General features: G+C 40.4%; 1 protein-coding gene across 1 annotated transcript in view; it reads left to right on the forward strand.

The window, feature by feature from the left end:
- The first annotated feature begins 1194 nt into the window (after positions 1-1194).
- Positions 1195-15801, forward strand: part of TTC39B (tetratricopeptide repeat domain 39B) — a 28828-nt gene continuing 14221 nt past the window's right edge. The window contains exons 1-7 of the mRNA XM_086479311.1: positions 1195-1298; positions 6955-7086; positions 9054-9130; positions 10284-10351; positions 12324-12388; positions 12557-12662; positions 14063-14128. Of these exons, the coding sequence (XP_086335437.1) occupies positions 1204-1298; positions 6955-7086; positions 9054-9130; positions 10284-10351; positions 12324-12388; positions 12557-12662; positions 14063-14128 (609 nt within the window). The 5' untranslated portion in view covers positions 1195-1203. The remainder of the gene's footprint in view (positions 1299-6954; positions 7087-9053; positions 9131-10283; positions 10352-12323; positions 12389-12556; positions 12663-14062; positions 14129-15801) is intronic.

Below are 15801 nucleotides of genomic sequence, written 5' to 3' on the forward strand. Positions count from 1 at the left end.
TAAATATCTAGTAGTTGCCAAGTATTGAGAGATTTTTTTTTTTTTTTTGCCGGAAGGTGAATTTTTCAAGTACTGCTGCTAAAAAAGGACAGAAAATGAAGTGAGAAACAGTTCTGGGATGTCATCGAGCCTTAGGCCATTTTTCTGCCCCGGAAAGGATACAAAAACCAGAGCTAATGTTTTTAAAGCTTTTGGATGATGGAGAGAGGAGGAGGGTAGGGGAAGTTGAATATTCTATGTAAAAACCTGTCCTGTCATATTGTCATGTCTCCCTTCTTCTTGGTTTGTTTCTGTGTGTGTGGGTTACTGTCAGATTTAGAGCAGTTAACTCCTCTATTTTTTCTCTTCTTAAATTCCTTTCAGGGTTCTCTTCTTCTGGTCAACTCTTAAATATTCATCTGATTGACATGATCTGTTGCTTACCACTGCTTTACCTTAGTTGGATAAAGCCTGTTTATAGAGCCCAAACCTGTTGTTTTAAAGCTGTAGATGGATTATCTTTTCCAGATCCAGCTGTGCGCATTGCAGGCTGTATAGCTTCTAGATAATCATCACTACCATGAATGTCCACTTTGTCACCAGTCCTGCACATGGAGCAATTTTTGAGTGCTCCTGAGTCTTTCAGACAGAACTGGCTGAGGTAGTGGTTTTGATAGATGGCTTAATCTTAAGCAAGTGCAAGTGGTTTTACTTGAAGTGAATGAGGAAGGACAAAGGCTTTTGGCATAGCTGCAGGCTTCTGACAGGACTATTTTTGGCATAGCTGTTTTCAGAGTGAGTGTCTGTTTGCTGCTTTCTGGGGTGAAAATACCATTATTTTTTTTTCATCTGTCAAGATTTAGATCTGACTACAGAATCTGAAACTGCGTTTGTACTGATACGGAGAATTGAGAGTTTGGACACAGTGATAAGTTTTGAGTGTTTATGTTATGTAAGTAGCAGTAAAAATGACTCCGTTGCATATTGACTGGTAAAAAAAAAAAAGACAAAAACATAAACATCACTTAAATAAGCAAAAAGGGCACACCCATGTAGCATGGGTAAAGTGTTAAGCATATGACTTGTTTTTGTAAACCTGGATTTTAAAAGTTAGTAATATAATTGCTATGAGACCCCTGTGTTATATAAGGGAAAAAATATTTTAATTTTCTGTTTATATTTGCAGTTTGACTAAACTAAGAATCTTTTTTTAGGGCATCCAAGATGGATCTCAAGTGTGCTCTGGAAGAATGTTCAATGGCACTGAACTTATTTCTAAACAATAAGTTCTCTGAAGCCCTGGAACTACTTCGACCATGGTGAGGTGCTGTTACTTGATAAAGTTACTGTAAACAGATAGTGTGAAGTATGCTATGGTAGCTGTAGATTAATTTAAGGCCTCTGAAGACAATAGTTTTAATTTATTCCTTTTCGTTCAAAAGCGTTTCTCCCTACCTTGGGGTTTTAGCACTGTGCTTTTTTCTCCTTAAGACTATTGCAGAACACGTTAATGAAACACTGAATTATTCTGTTAGAGTTTGTCATTCAAGCTGTCTTTCCTTGTGAGGAGGGGAAGAGCAGGGGAGCAAGACCTTATCTAAGGTATCTTTGATCAGAGAATTTGTACAATGGAACTGGTTTTGACAAGACAACAAAGCTGGAACAAAACTCCAGAGTATTCTTTTTGTTGTTTTTTATGTTAAATTTGAGTCATAGTAGTGTTTACCATTAAAGCCCGCCTTTTGATCTTCTGACTAATTCTGCATTTTTACCTGTTGCATTTGCTCCACTGAGAAGAAAAGCATGGCAGTGCAGATGTAGGCAACTAATGAATACCAAAGGGTTTGTAGGATAAAACTAGTTTACCTGTGACTGTGTGGGGAGGCAATCTGGATGGCTGTTCTCTAGAACTGGGATCTGAATCCCTTTCCCTGTTCTTCTGTCTGTCTCTTGAAGATGTCTATGATGTTGAGAGATGTGTCAGTGAGATGGATCTGTAGCTTGTGTTAGTAGAGTGAGTTAAAGTTATCGCTTTGCAGTTTGGTTATAATAAGACTGGATTAAGAATCATGGGTTGGTGTTGTTAGGTCAGTAGTATGGACAGGTGGAAGAACATGGTTAAATGAAACCTTGGGAGGATGACACAGCTATCAAGTGGTATGGAGAGCTCGAGTGTACATGAGGTAGGCAAAAATAACACCTTTCAAATAAGCTATCCTTACACCCAAGCTCTCTTCTCTAGGCATTGTGCAGTGTTATTTGTAATAGAGTAATGTTTTGAGAAGGCCCACCTGCACTTGTGTATGTTGGAACTATTTTTGGGTAGTACTGAAAAATACTAAGTTCTACATGCAAGTATTGTACACATGTGTATTACTAAATACACACACACACATATATATATTACCCAAATGTTTTTTGTATGTTTCATATATATCATCAATTGGTTATGGGACTGGTGCCACAGCCAGGGGACCATGGGACTTGATTTGGGAAACCTGCTCTACTAGGGGCTGATGGGGTCCATATGTCAGAGAAAGGGAAGACCATCTTTGGTCACAGCCTTGCCAAGCTGGTGAAGGGGTCTTTAAACTAAAGTTGCTGCAGGAGGGAAACGTCAGTCCATCCCACTCTTACCAGCCTGATGGCAGTGACAGCAATTCATGCCCTGAGCCTGCAGAGGGATCATGGGTCAGCAGGGGAGCACCTGAAGAGCAGCACAAAGAATTCCAGCCAATGAATCAGCTTCATTGAGGGCCCAACTTAAATGCCTCTGTGCAAATGCATGTAGCATGAGAAATAAACAAGACGTGTGGACACTTGCAGGGCTATGATCTTATTAGCATCGTGGGTATGTGGTGGGATAGCTCCTATGACTGGGGTGTTGGAATGGAAGGATACAGGCTTTTCAGGAGGGACAGGCAGGGGAGACAAGGAGGGGGTGTTGCCATCTGTCAGTGATCATCTGGAGTGCATGGAGCTCTGCCTGGGGATGGATGAGGAGCCAACTGAGGGCTTATATGTGAGAATTAAGAGGAGTGCAGTGACAGGAGACATTATAGTGGGGGTCTGCTGCAGACTGCCCAACCAGGAAGGCCCTCTATAGACAAATAGGAGCAGCCTCAAGTTCAGAAGGTCTGGTTCTTGTGGGGGACTTCAGCCACCCCGATAGCTGTTGGAGGGACAGCACAGCAGGGCACAAGCAATCCAGGAGGTTCCTAGAATGCGTTAATGGTAACTTCCTTCTCCAAGTGATAGAGGAGGCAATGAGGAGAGGAGCTATGCTGGACCTTGTTCTCGCCAACAAGGAGGGGCTCGTGGGGAATGTGAAGCTCAAGGGCAGCCCTGGCTGCAGTGACTGTGAAATGGTCCTCAAGATCCTTAGGGCAGCGAGGAGGGCGCACGGCAAGCTTGCTACCATAGACTCCAGGAGAGCAGACTTTGTCCTGTTCAAGGAACTATTTGCTAGAGTGCCATGGGATAAAGCCCTGGAGGGAAGAGGGACCCAAGAAAGCTGGTCGATATTCAAGGATCATGTCCTCCAAGCACAGGAGCAATGCATCCCAGTGAAGAGGAAGTCAGGCAGAAACTCCAGGAGGCCTACATGGATTAACAAGCAGCTCCTGGACAAACTCAAACAAAAAAAGGGAAGCCTACAAGAGGGTGGAAGCAACGACAGGTAGCCTGGGAGGAATACAGAGAATTGGCCTGGGCAGCCAGGGATCTAGCTAGGAAAGCCAAGGTCCTGATAGAATTAAATCTGGACAGGGACATCAAGGCAACAAGAAAAACTTCTGTAGGTATGTCAGTGACAAAGGGAAGACTAGGGAATATGTGGGCCCTCTCTGGAAGGAAACGGGGGTCCTGGCTACCTGGGATATGGAGAAGGCTGAAGTACTCAATGACTTTTTTGCCTCAGTCTTCACTGGCAAGTGCTCCAGCCACAATACCCGAGTCTCAGAAGGCAAAGGCAGGGGCTGGCAGAATGAAGAACTGCCTACTGTAGGAGAGAATCAGGTTTGAGACCATCTAAGGAACCTGAAGGTGCACAGATCCATGGGACTAGATGGGATAACATCCACAGGTCCTGAGGGAACTGGCAGATGAGATTGCTGAGCCACTATCCATCATATTTCGAGAAGCTGTGGCAGTCCAGCAAAGTTCCCGCTGACTGGAAGAGAGGAAACATAACCTCTGTATTTAAAAAGGGAAAGAAGGAAGACCTGGGGAATTAGAGGCCGGTCAGTCTCACCTCTGTGCCTGGCAAGATCATGGAGCAGATCCTTCTGGAAACTATGCTGGGGCACATGGAAAATAAGGAGGTGATTGGTGACAGCCAACATGGCTTCACCAAGCGCAAATTGCACCTGACAAGTTTGGTGGCCATCTGTGATGGAGTTAGTGTTGGTGGATAAGGGAAGAGCAACTGATGTCATCTACCTGGACTTGTGTAAGGTGTTTGACACTGTCCCACACGCCATCCTTGTCTCTAAACTGGAGAGACATGGATTTCACAGACGGACCACGCAGTGCATGAGGAACTGGCTGGATGGTCATGCTCAAAGAGTCACGGTCGACAGCTCGATGTCCAAGTGGAGACCAGTGACACGTGACATTCCTCAAGGGTTGGTATTGGGACCGGTGCTGTTTAAGATCTTTGTCGGTGACTTGGACAGCAGCATCGCGAGCACTTTCAGCAGGTTTGCCGACGACACCAAGCTGTGTGGTGCGGTTGACACGCTGGAGGGAAGGGAGGCCATCCAGAGGGACCTGGACAGGCTGGAGAGGTGGGCCCATGCAAACCTTATGAAGTTCAACAAGGCCAAGTGCAAGGTCCTGCACGTGGGTCAGGGCAGTCCCAAGCACAGATACAGGCTGGGCAATGAGTGGATTGGAGTGCACAGCCCTGGGGAGAAGGACTTTGGGGTGCTGGTGGATGACAGGATGAACATGAGCCAACAGTGTGCGCTTGCAGCACAGAAAGCAAACCGTATCCTGGGCTTCATCAAGAGAAGTGTGGCCAGCAGGTCGAGGGAGATGATTCTGTCCCTCTACTTCGCTCAGGTGAGACCCCCACCTGCAGTACTGTGTCCAGTTCTGGAACCCCCAGCACAAGACAGATGTGGATCTGCTCGAGCGAGTCCAGAGGAGGGCCTCAAAGATGATCACAGGTTTGGAGCACCTCCCCTATGAGGACAGGCTGGGAGAGTTGGTCATGTTCAGCCTGCAAAAGAGAAGACTCTGGGGAGACCTTCCAGCAGCCTTCCAGTACTTAAAGGGGGCCTACAAGAAAGTGAGGAGGGACTCTTGATCAGGGAGTGTAGTGATAGGACAAAGGGTAATGGTTTCAAAGTGAACGAGGGTAGGTGTAGGTTAGCTATTAGGAAGAAATTCTTTCCTGTGAGGGTAGCGAGACAATGGAAGAGGTTTCCCAGAGAAGCTGTGGCTGCCCCCTCCCTGGAAGTGTTCAAGGCCAGGTTGGATGGGGCTTTGAACAACCTGGTCTGGTGGAAGGTGTCCCTGCCCATGGCAGGGGGGGTTGGAACTAGATGATGTTTCACGTCCCTTCCAACCCAACCCATTCTATGATTCTGTGGTATTATGTGTTGTAAAACAAAAAAACCTTGCTTCGTACAATAGGTTTTTTTAATGTACAGTGAAGTATTTGTTTTAGTTGACATTTGCTGTGAAGAAGAACAATGTTCTGAACTCCGTGGTTTCAATGCTTTGAGTCTCTGGCAGCTAATAGACTTTGAATTTACTGTGTAGCATATTCAGCTAATCTGCAAAGAAGGACCTAGCCTAGCAAGGAAAGAAAGAGCTACCTTTAAAAAAATAAAAGCCCAGTTGTTTTAATGACATATAGCTTTTTAATGCAAGTTAAACTTAAGTCATTAAATAATGTAAAAATGTTATGGAATGTGTTGATATATTTAAGAAATAAACACTTTTCTTTAGCAGTCACAGAAGACAGACACTAAAGTTTCCTGTCTTCAAAACTACATTTGGACGCTGGTCCCTTGATTTAGGGGGAAGAAAAAAATTGAGGAAACTGGAGAGGATTCAACAGAGGGCTAGCAGCATGGCTAGGAGACTAGAATATATGGATCATTAAGATTGTGAGAGCTGAATTTGGTTTAGTTTGGCAAAAAGGAGACTTATGCATTAATTTAATAGTGGTCTCGAGCTATTGAGGCGACATTGCAAAGACAGAGACATCCTTCTTCATAGTGGCAGATTGTAAACCAAGAGGCAGTCACCACAAGTTGAGGCTTAAGGGGTTCAAATTGGGCATTAGGAAAAAGTACATTGATAGTACGGTAGCAGAGAGGCCACCAGAGGGGTATGCAGTCTTCATTTTCCTGAAACTCTTGAAACTTGGTTAGACAAAGCCCGAGTTTGCCTGGTGTAACGTTGGCAATAGTGCTGCTGCAACCGATAAGTGTGAGTGTATGACCTCTAGCCACCTTCCAACTTTGTTTTTTTTTTGATTGTGTAATTATGTGGTGAAAGCCAGGCTGGTTAAATGTAGCCTTTTATGCAGGACTGAGCATGTATGTGCTGACTTTTTTATGGCACAAATGCAGATTTTTGTGTACTTGGATGAAATAGTAATATTAGAAGGATATCCTTGCTTCTTATGTTAAGTGGAAGCAGATGAATGAGTATTTATGCCAAGGCTTAATTAGCTAAGTTAAATAGATGTATCAGTAGACTGTAAATGGGATATAATTAAGTGGAAATGTTTGTGTAACCCAGTTGAATGTTTTCTGGAACTTACTGTGACAGTAACCTGTAGAAGCAGACAGGTAGCACCCAGCGGAAGATGATACTTCCTAGGTTATGTTCTCATGTCCATTACTGTCCTGCATTATTCTTCTGTCTTTTCACAAATTAATGCCAGCATCTCAGCATTTAATTTTGTATTGTAATTTAAAGTTTTGCTTAAATGCACAAGGTTTATGTTTGCCCTAGGTCTAAAGATAGTATGTACCATGCCCTTGGATACAGCACTATTTTAGTTATGCAAGCTGCCATGACCTTTGAGCAGCAGGATATACAAATGGGAATTTCTACAATGAAAGAAGCTTTGCAAACCTGCCAAAGGTAAGCCCAAGCAGTGTACGTTTATGAGGTACTAAATCAAATAAGAGTTATTTGTAAGCTATCCCAGCTGTCAATATGCTTTCAAAGCAGGCTATCGTCAATGTGATAGTGGTCTGAATTTGGAAAGGTGTTGAGTAGATCTCACTGTCCAGTTGTTATTGATAAGGGTATGTTTCCTAGTATTGTAGAAACAGCAGATTTGTTGGATCTGGGAATGTATAGCCTCTAAAGTTAGTTAAATGGTTGGTTGGCTGTGTAGACCTGCACGTAAGCTGACACTATGTGGTTGAACTGCCTGAGCTATTTCAACCAATGACTTTTTGTTTTCCGTGGGGATCAACAATTTCGAAGCTCCATATTTTGAACTTTCACTTTCATCATGAAAATATATTTTTTTTTGAAAGCTGTTTTCAAAGGTGGACACAATAGTCTAGTAGGATTAAACTTGCACTGAGGTTTCTTCTAAAACCAAAGCAATTTTTAAGTCGTTGTTACAAATGTAAGTGTTCAGCTTACCGTAAAATTAAAGGGCTGTTATGTCTATCAAGAATGATCTGAACATTTGCTTCTGGTCTTGCTAGGAACAATGATGAATTAGAGTAGAAAACAGCAGTTATTAGTGACCTTTATTTTTTTCATTAAAAAAACTTAGAAAATGGGTTGTCAAAGCTTAAAGTGCTTAACATAAACAGTTAACATATCAAGTGCTCTGACATAAACAGAAATGAGTGGGGAAAAAACCCAAATAGAAATGATGAAGAACTGTAATGGTTCTTCATCACATTGATAAGACCATAATTTATCATGAAGGGTCTCCAAAGAAATTATCACCAGATATTGTTCGTTTAGACATTTAACATCACCTCCTCAGCAATGACAAAGAAAAGGAAACAGGACAAAATGATCAGATACTACTTGGAGAAAGTAAAGGGTTAGCACTTTCTGCCTCTTTCAGGTGTGCTATCATTCACAGTTTCATCTAAACTGTGTTATTATGTCTGAAAATTAGGTGCCTCTTTGGACTTCACATAGTTTTAATAAAGGCCTCCATCTGTGCAGGATACAAACTTTTATGCAGAAGTGCTCTGGTCTGTTCTGTCACAAAAATGCAACACAAAGGCAATCAAACACTCAAAGGTGAAGAATTGCCAGGACTACATGTTCCTTAGTTGACCATTATTTTTGATTGCATTGTATTAAAATTTGTATGCATTATGTAGGGTCATGATCTTGTCAGGATCCTGTGCTTTTCGGTGTGCGAGAATAGTGTAAAAAAAAAACCGATAAGGTCATGCTCAGTATTTATAATTCATTACTTTCCTGGGTTACAAAATACATTCCTTTTCTGAAGGTAGAATTATTTCTTTAGCTTCTTCATAAAGCTCAGTGATTTGTAAATAGTAACAAATTAATTTTTAGAGTGCCATAGTAAAATAAACTAGCAATTTATAGTATCAACAGTTGACATCTGTTGAAAGTAAAATATGTGGCTGCTTTGGCATCATATCTGGCATAAAACACTGTAAAATACTGAAGTATTTATGTTGAAAACAGAGCGGCTTTTGATTTTTTCATTCTAATTCTGAATGCAAGTTTAAGAAATGGAAAAGAGTAATTCATAAAACTTCTAAGTCCGGTTCAATTGGCTTAACTGGAATCAGAGAGACCTCTGCAGCCAGTGGGTAAAAGTGGGGTGGAAGCTATTGTACACTGAAAGTAAATTAAACACGTGCTTGGAACATCAGTTAAGGTTGGATAGGCTTCTGAGCCTAGATGCATACTGATGGCCATGACTAGACTACTCAAAGACTTGGAACTATTGGCACATCATCACTGTGCTAAGAATAAGAATGTCTATAAACTGTGGATGGAAATGGTTAAGAACTATAAATAATTAAGTTCAAGTTTGTGTGGAAATGTTGCTCATGCGGTGTGGGTTTCTTTTCTTCCATGTACAACTGATTTAGATTCAGAAAAAGAAGCACAGTGGTGGAATCCTTGTCCAATCTAGTTTCTAAACAGTCAGTGGATCAGTTGAGCGAAGGTAAGTGGTTTATAATACAATTAAAATAATAAAGTGAAAAAAGCTCAAAAACACTCTACCAATGTGTATAAATATGCTTAACTCTTTAACTTGATTAGTATCTTACAGTAAAAACCGAACAAACCACCTGTATGGTGGGTTTTTTTTTTTTAATTTGAATGCGAAGTTTCTCAAAATGGGGGATTTAGACTGATTTTTTTTTTTTTGGCTCTGAGCGTGCATGAATTAAAAGGAATGCCTTTCATAACACATTATGGGACTGAAGAGAAATTTCCATATTTTTTTAAAATATTTTTTTAAATATAAGACGGCTCCCAAAAGTTTAAGTATCAGTGATGCTGTGGAATACGTCCTTATCATTAGTTGCCTTGGAATCTGAATATATTAACAAGTTTTGTGCTTGTCTGTTTTGCCTTAAGGTGTTATGGGAAACGGTGTCAGTACGTTGTTCATGGCTCTGAAAATGCTGATGTCCTATTTCTGATTCGGGCAGAATCAAGTATGCATTTTTTTTCTAACCTGGCACAGAAGAATCCTCTTTAATACTGGGCACATCAAACTCACCATGTGTGCACTGTACATTCAGCAGCCTTGTGCATGTGGCTGATCTTGCAGCGTGGATGCAGAGTAGTTTATGTCGCTCATGTGTTAAGTCAAATGTACTTTAGTGCTGCATGAGGACAGAAAGTCTGCCCGGGGCTTTTGGTTTCTTGAGCATGACTTCATGAAAACCTCTTTATAATGTCTTACTGGACGTAGGAAAAACCTGTGCCACAGTGAGTGTTACCGTTCACCTGTAAAAGTTTTTTCTAAGATGTGGAAGGAGGGTTGGAAGACATAGTTGCTCTAGGCTGATACTTAAGCTTACGATCAATGGGAAGTATAGGAGATGATCCACCAGAATGACAAGTAGCTTTTGCCCTAGGCTGAGGTCAGCTCTGGTAAGATCAAAGTTTTTGTCTGAGGAGAAGTGAAACAGAAGAACTCCGTTGGCATTTGTGTGATAAAGGTGTTATTCAGCAGTTGGCAAAGCAGTGACAGCAGAATCTTGCTTTTTTTACTTTTCTTGGCAGCATTTTATTTGATCCATTGACCCCAAGAAGAGAATCTTGAAAATAACTTTGACAGTAAATGACTTTTCTTTCTTATACAGAGGAGATGCATGCTGAAATCTGCTATGCTGAATGCTTACTACAGAAAGCAGCTCTCACCTTTGTACAGGTAAAGTCAATTGATTATTTTGTATCTCTGTGTAGCAGTTTAATAGAAAGTTGTAAAACATCGTCCCCACAGTAGATACGATATTTAAAACTCAAACTTTTTCCTAGTGAATGAATGTTATTTCATGGCAGTGATTGAAAAATACGGTAAATGCTGTGCTGAGCAAAATCCTCGCTTTGTTTATATGAATAACCAAAGATGTTATTGATACCCAGGAACCAAAAACCTAAAGTATATTGCAGTCTTATACAGATGTTATGTTTAAATGACTTTCATCACATCTGACAGTGTCCAGCACTTGCTTAAAAAGATGTTCAAGTATGAGGAAATGTCTCATTTGAAAGCGCAAGTCTCTTTTTTCACGAAAAAGTTGCCCGAGTAACAAAACTTCAACTGGTTCCCACTTGTCTCCAATTCAGAATCGCTCTCCATGCGCTTTGGACATGATGTCTGGAATAACATAGTAATGAATTATTGTAAAATGAGCATATCTTAGCGTTGCTGAGGTAGTAATTCAGTTCACAGGAAGATCTGGTGTTTTAATACTGTCTTGTAAGCTTCTTGTTTAGCTTGTGGTACTGGGACTTTGTGCTACAATGTTTTCAAATTCAATTTGAAATTTGACTCCTGAAAACAAGAAATGTTAGTCATACCTTTTTTACATATGTGGCTGTTTTACAAATGTTTAATGAATGTATTTTAGATAATCTCTTCAGATATAAATTATGAGGAAGGAGAGAGGCACAAAGATACTAACATCAGACGGACCTAAAAAAATTAATTTGGCAAAGCTTTATAAACCACTTAGTACAGTACTTTGGCCAGAAGTATCAGGCAATATTATTAATGGAATGCCAGTCTTTCTTATAACTGACTTTCTTCTTTACTAACCAAATGAAAGCAACCCTCTTTTTTATGGGTGTGTGGGGTTAAGCATGTGGAGAATTTTTAACGAGTTGTTGTTGGAGGTGAGTTTAGGACTGTATAAAATGAAGAAAAACCTTAGGGGTGTACTTTCTCTAAAGCAGCACCTCGCTATCCCTATCAGAGATCCATTGCTGTTGACTGTAATACCCTGCTCTGCTGATTGCTGTCATGCTCCGTATTTTTAGTCCTTAACTGAGCTTAATTCGTATGAGGATGATGATGCTAATGAAAATGTTATCATTCAGAAAGAGGTAGCAAGAATGCTTGTACTGAAATACTTGTGTTTGGGTGTTCAGTCTGGCAGACTAAATGGTGGAGGTCTTCTGAAATGGTGACACTTTTATGGAAGCCAGAATTTCCTTTGGTTGATAGTTCTGAGGCTTTTTTGGTGCTTTTTCATTTTCCACATCATATATGCTTTTCTCGAGTACTTAAATGTGCATTTCTGAAATGCCTGCACATGTTCCCATTCTGTGTGAATTCTAAGAGCAAAAAATTCTGTCCTGTTAAACTGTTAACCATCTCGCTTTTCAGGAATTTGTTTTTGATGGCTAGTACATTGTGGCTTTACTTTTATTTTTCTAGAGGTTAATAAGAACATATGTTGGGTAGCACATGTGGTTATGGTTGATCAACGATGGAAATTCATCTCTTCAGGGTAATTCATCTGTTCAGGGTTTTCTTTGGTTTGTCTTCTGCCACGTTGTGGCCTGGCTTGTGTGTGTCAGAATCGGTATTTCAAAACTTTCCAAAATGTTCCTACAGCACCATCTGCTGGAGAGCTTTCTTGTTTCATTTATATGCATAGTAAGTTCTGTTAAAGTAACTATTTTTTCACCCCCTCTTAAATTTTAGAATTTGTAACATGCACCAGAAAACGTTTCTCAGGCAACTTGAAGTGTTCAGCCTTAGAGACTAGTCAAATAACTGAAAAGCATTTTTAATATTTCCAATGAAAGTATTTAAATATATCTGGAAGATTTTTATGTGTTTTCTGTAATAGCTGAAAGCACATTTTTGTACAATTACATTTTTTTTCTTCCAGGATGAAAATATGATCAACTTTATCAAAGGTGGCCTTAAAATTAGGACGAGTTACCAAATATACAAGTAAGCCATTAGAAAACACTTAGATTCAATGTTGGTATAAACAGGTGCAGTTGCATTAATGCCTCCAAAATAAAAAGAAATATTTTTATAGCAATCATAATGATTATACTTCGTATGATTCCTAAATCATATTTCCCCTTCCCTCCTTTTTTTTTCCTGCATCAAAAGAGAGTGTCATCAGGTGCTACAGATGACTCAGGGGAACAAAAGCAAAATTGAAACTTATTACCAGTTTGAAGGAGGAGTAAAACTTGGAATTGGAGCATTCAACTTGGTATGACTTTTCAGACTACAGAAGGGCCATCGCGATAATTGTGTAGGATTCTTCCTTTGCAAATATAGTACTGTGATCCTGTTTTAAAAATTACACATTTGTAGAATGAAGATACAGACTTGGAAGGTTTTATGCAATATGAAAACACTGGTGGCTTTTTTGCTGCATGCCTTCTAGGATCTTTCTACAATTTATTCTGAATTGTGTTTAATTCTCTTGGCCTAATTTATGTGTGTATTTCTTAAGAGGAAAAGCAGCTACATCTGCCTGTACTAGGTAGATGTAGGAATTTATAAAGTGCTTACGCTGTTGGTTACAGAATACTTGGAGTGACTGCTTTTATTCTAACACCTCCATGTATATATCATTCTTTTGCTTCAGTGGCATACTGTAGACTGGCATAGATAATGACAAATTCAGAATAATGAGCGGTAGTTTACTGAGTCTGTGCAAAAGAAAGCCAAGTACATCCAATAGCTTTTTTCTTTACAATTTACTACGCTTGCCTTTTCACATCTGTCGTGGCAATGATGAGAGCTGATTTCTGCTGGTATGTTAATTTCTGTATCGTTCCAGACTGGAGTTGGCCAGTTCTGAGTATAGTCATAAGAACTCAGGTCTGTCTGCACCTGTCAGTCTTTAAAACCCAAGCAACTGGTAGATGTCTGTGTTTATAAATGCTCTGAGCTTTCCCATTCTTCATGAAGTCTCTTCAGTAGGAAGCTTAACAGAAAAAGTCTCTGCTGGGCAGAATGTATTAGGGTGAATGGAGCTTTCAAAAACTGACCTTCAAATAGACCTTCTTGTAATGCTCATTGAAAAGGTGGTTGTGATCTTTTAAAGTTTTCTGTCGTGTAGGATGTGGAGAATGCATTTACAAGGGGAAAAAAAAGTGCATGGAAATAGAGGGCTAAAGGGTGATTACAATGGCTAGTATTTCTAAAACAAATATGCTTACTGGTCTGCTAATTCAGTGCTCCCACAGTAGGAACAAGTAGAACTGATACTATTGTGTCATTTGATTGGGAGTAAAGGAAGATGACAACGGTAGATTCTAATACTGTTGTTCCAAATGGCACACAATTTTCAAACAATTCTAATCAGCTGAAGACAGAAAAATCTGTCATTATCTGAAGAAGCACAGCTGGACTCTGTCTTGCTGTTTCTATGCTGGATGATTGTCAAAAGTCATGCGTTTCTCTGAGGCTGCAGACTGATTGTATATTGTTGATCATGCACGCCTATTTTTGAGTTCTTTTGTGTTTTACTTTTTAATTAATGTGTAATGGCATTTAATATAGTAGCTGGCATTGTTTTGCTCAAGTTTATAGTGGCTTTACTTGTACAAATTTTTTTTAAAGGTTTTTATTTATCTTACTTTTGTTTTAAATGTATTTCAGATGCTGTCACTTTTACCAGGAAGGATCCTCCGACTTTTAGAATTTATTGGATTTTCTGGCAATAGGGTATTGGGTCTGATACTTGTTTCTTCAAATTAGTCTTTTCTCAGATTCGTGATGTTAAATCCATCCAGTGTTTGTTTCTCAGTAGAAGTGTAATGATCTATATTGTTTATCAGTATTTTAGTGTTGTTAAAAAGATGAGAAGTGGGCTAGTTAATGCAGGCATAAAAGCACATATGGTGATATTCTGATCTTGAGCAACCATGGGAAATGACCAGTCTGCTTCAGAGGGGGTTTTCAAATTGCAATTTCCTTTCCTTTTGCTGATCCTCAAGGACAGGATATCAGCTTTCTTTTCTAGCATATATAGTCAAAAATTAATGTTCCTCATACCAGTAACTAAGAGGAGAGTCACAGTTCTACATTTTTCCACCCACAATCCCAACTTGTTTCTTTGGGAGAAGGAATTTCTGAATATCACGTGTCACTGTGGAATCTCAGATATCTTTTTCTCATAGATGAGGAAAGTATTTGCAATCATAGCCTTGATTTGTAAAACTAGCCTTGTTTTGTAAGTATCTTGCAGCCCTTTAAAACTCTTTTTGGCACCCATAAGAAATAAAACGAACAAAACAGACGACAAACAAAGCAACCCACAGAACTATACCTAACTAAACTAATTTCAATAGATTAATGAGACAGAGTCACCATATGGTCTTGTCGCTGTTAGTTGTCCACAAATATGGTTCTGCTTATGTAAAATTAGACTTCAGTAGAGACCTGTTCATTCTGTTTCTTCCTGTGAGTGACCTGGTTCATGCTGAATCTCTTCCAAAGTACGCATTTTTGCCCTGACTGAAAAGGCAATACAAGCAGAAAAGAAAAGAAAAATTTTGAAATATCACCACATATTTTTGTATGGTGCTTGAATTCTTCTATAACTCAACAAGTTGCTGTGCAATAAAATTCCTGTTAAGTTAGTATTTGTTTCAAGGCGAAACTTCTAAAATGCGATATCCACCTCCTAGCAGGTTGAGGGAGGTGATTCTGTCCCTCTGCTCTGGTAAGACCCCACCTGCAGTACTGCATCCAGCTCTGGGGCCTCCAGCACAAGGCAGACACGGACCTGCTCAAGTGGGTCCAGAGGAGGGCCACAAAGATGATCACAGGTCTGGAGCACCTCCCCTATGAGGACAGGCTGGGAGAGTTGGTCATGTTCAGCCTGCAAAAGAGAAGACTCTGGGGAGACCTTCCAGCAGCCTTCCAGTACTTAAAGGGAGCCTACAAGAAAGTGAGGAGGGACTCTTGATCAGGGAGTGTAGTGATAGGACAAAGGGTAATGGTTTCAAAGTGAACGAGGGTAGATGTAGGTTAGATATTAGGAAGAAATTCTTTCCTGCAAGAGTGGTGAGACACTGGAAGAGGTTTCCCAGAGAAGCTGTGGCTGCTGCCTCCCTGGCAGTGTCCAAGGCCAGGTTGGATGGGGCTTTGAGCAACTTGGTCTGGTGGAAGGTGTCCCTGCCCATGGCAGGGGGGGTTGGAACTAGATGATGTTTAAGGTCCCTTCCAACCCAACCCATTCTGTGGTTGTATGATATGTTTCTGAAGAGCTACTGCTCTTGAGCAGGGAAGCTCTAAGCTCATGTCAGCAATCTCCCAAGCAGTCAAGCTGTCATGTAATGGGAAAGGATAGGAAGAAGTTTCATGGGTTAAGAGCTGAGTAAGTCTCCATGAAT

Source organism: Leptosomus discolor, chromosome Z (assembly GCF_034619465.1).
Source record: "Leptosomus discolor isolate bLepDis1 chromosome Z, bLepDis1.hap2, whole genome shotgun sequence".
NCBI lineage: Eukaryota > Metazoa > Chordata > Aves > Leptosomiformes > Leptosomidae > Leptosomus > Leptosomus discolor.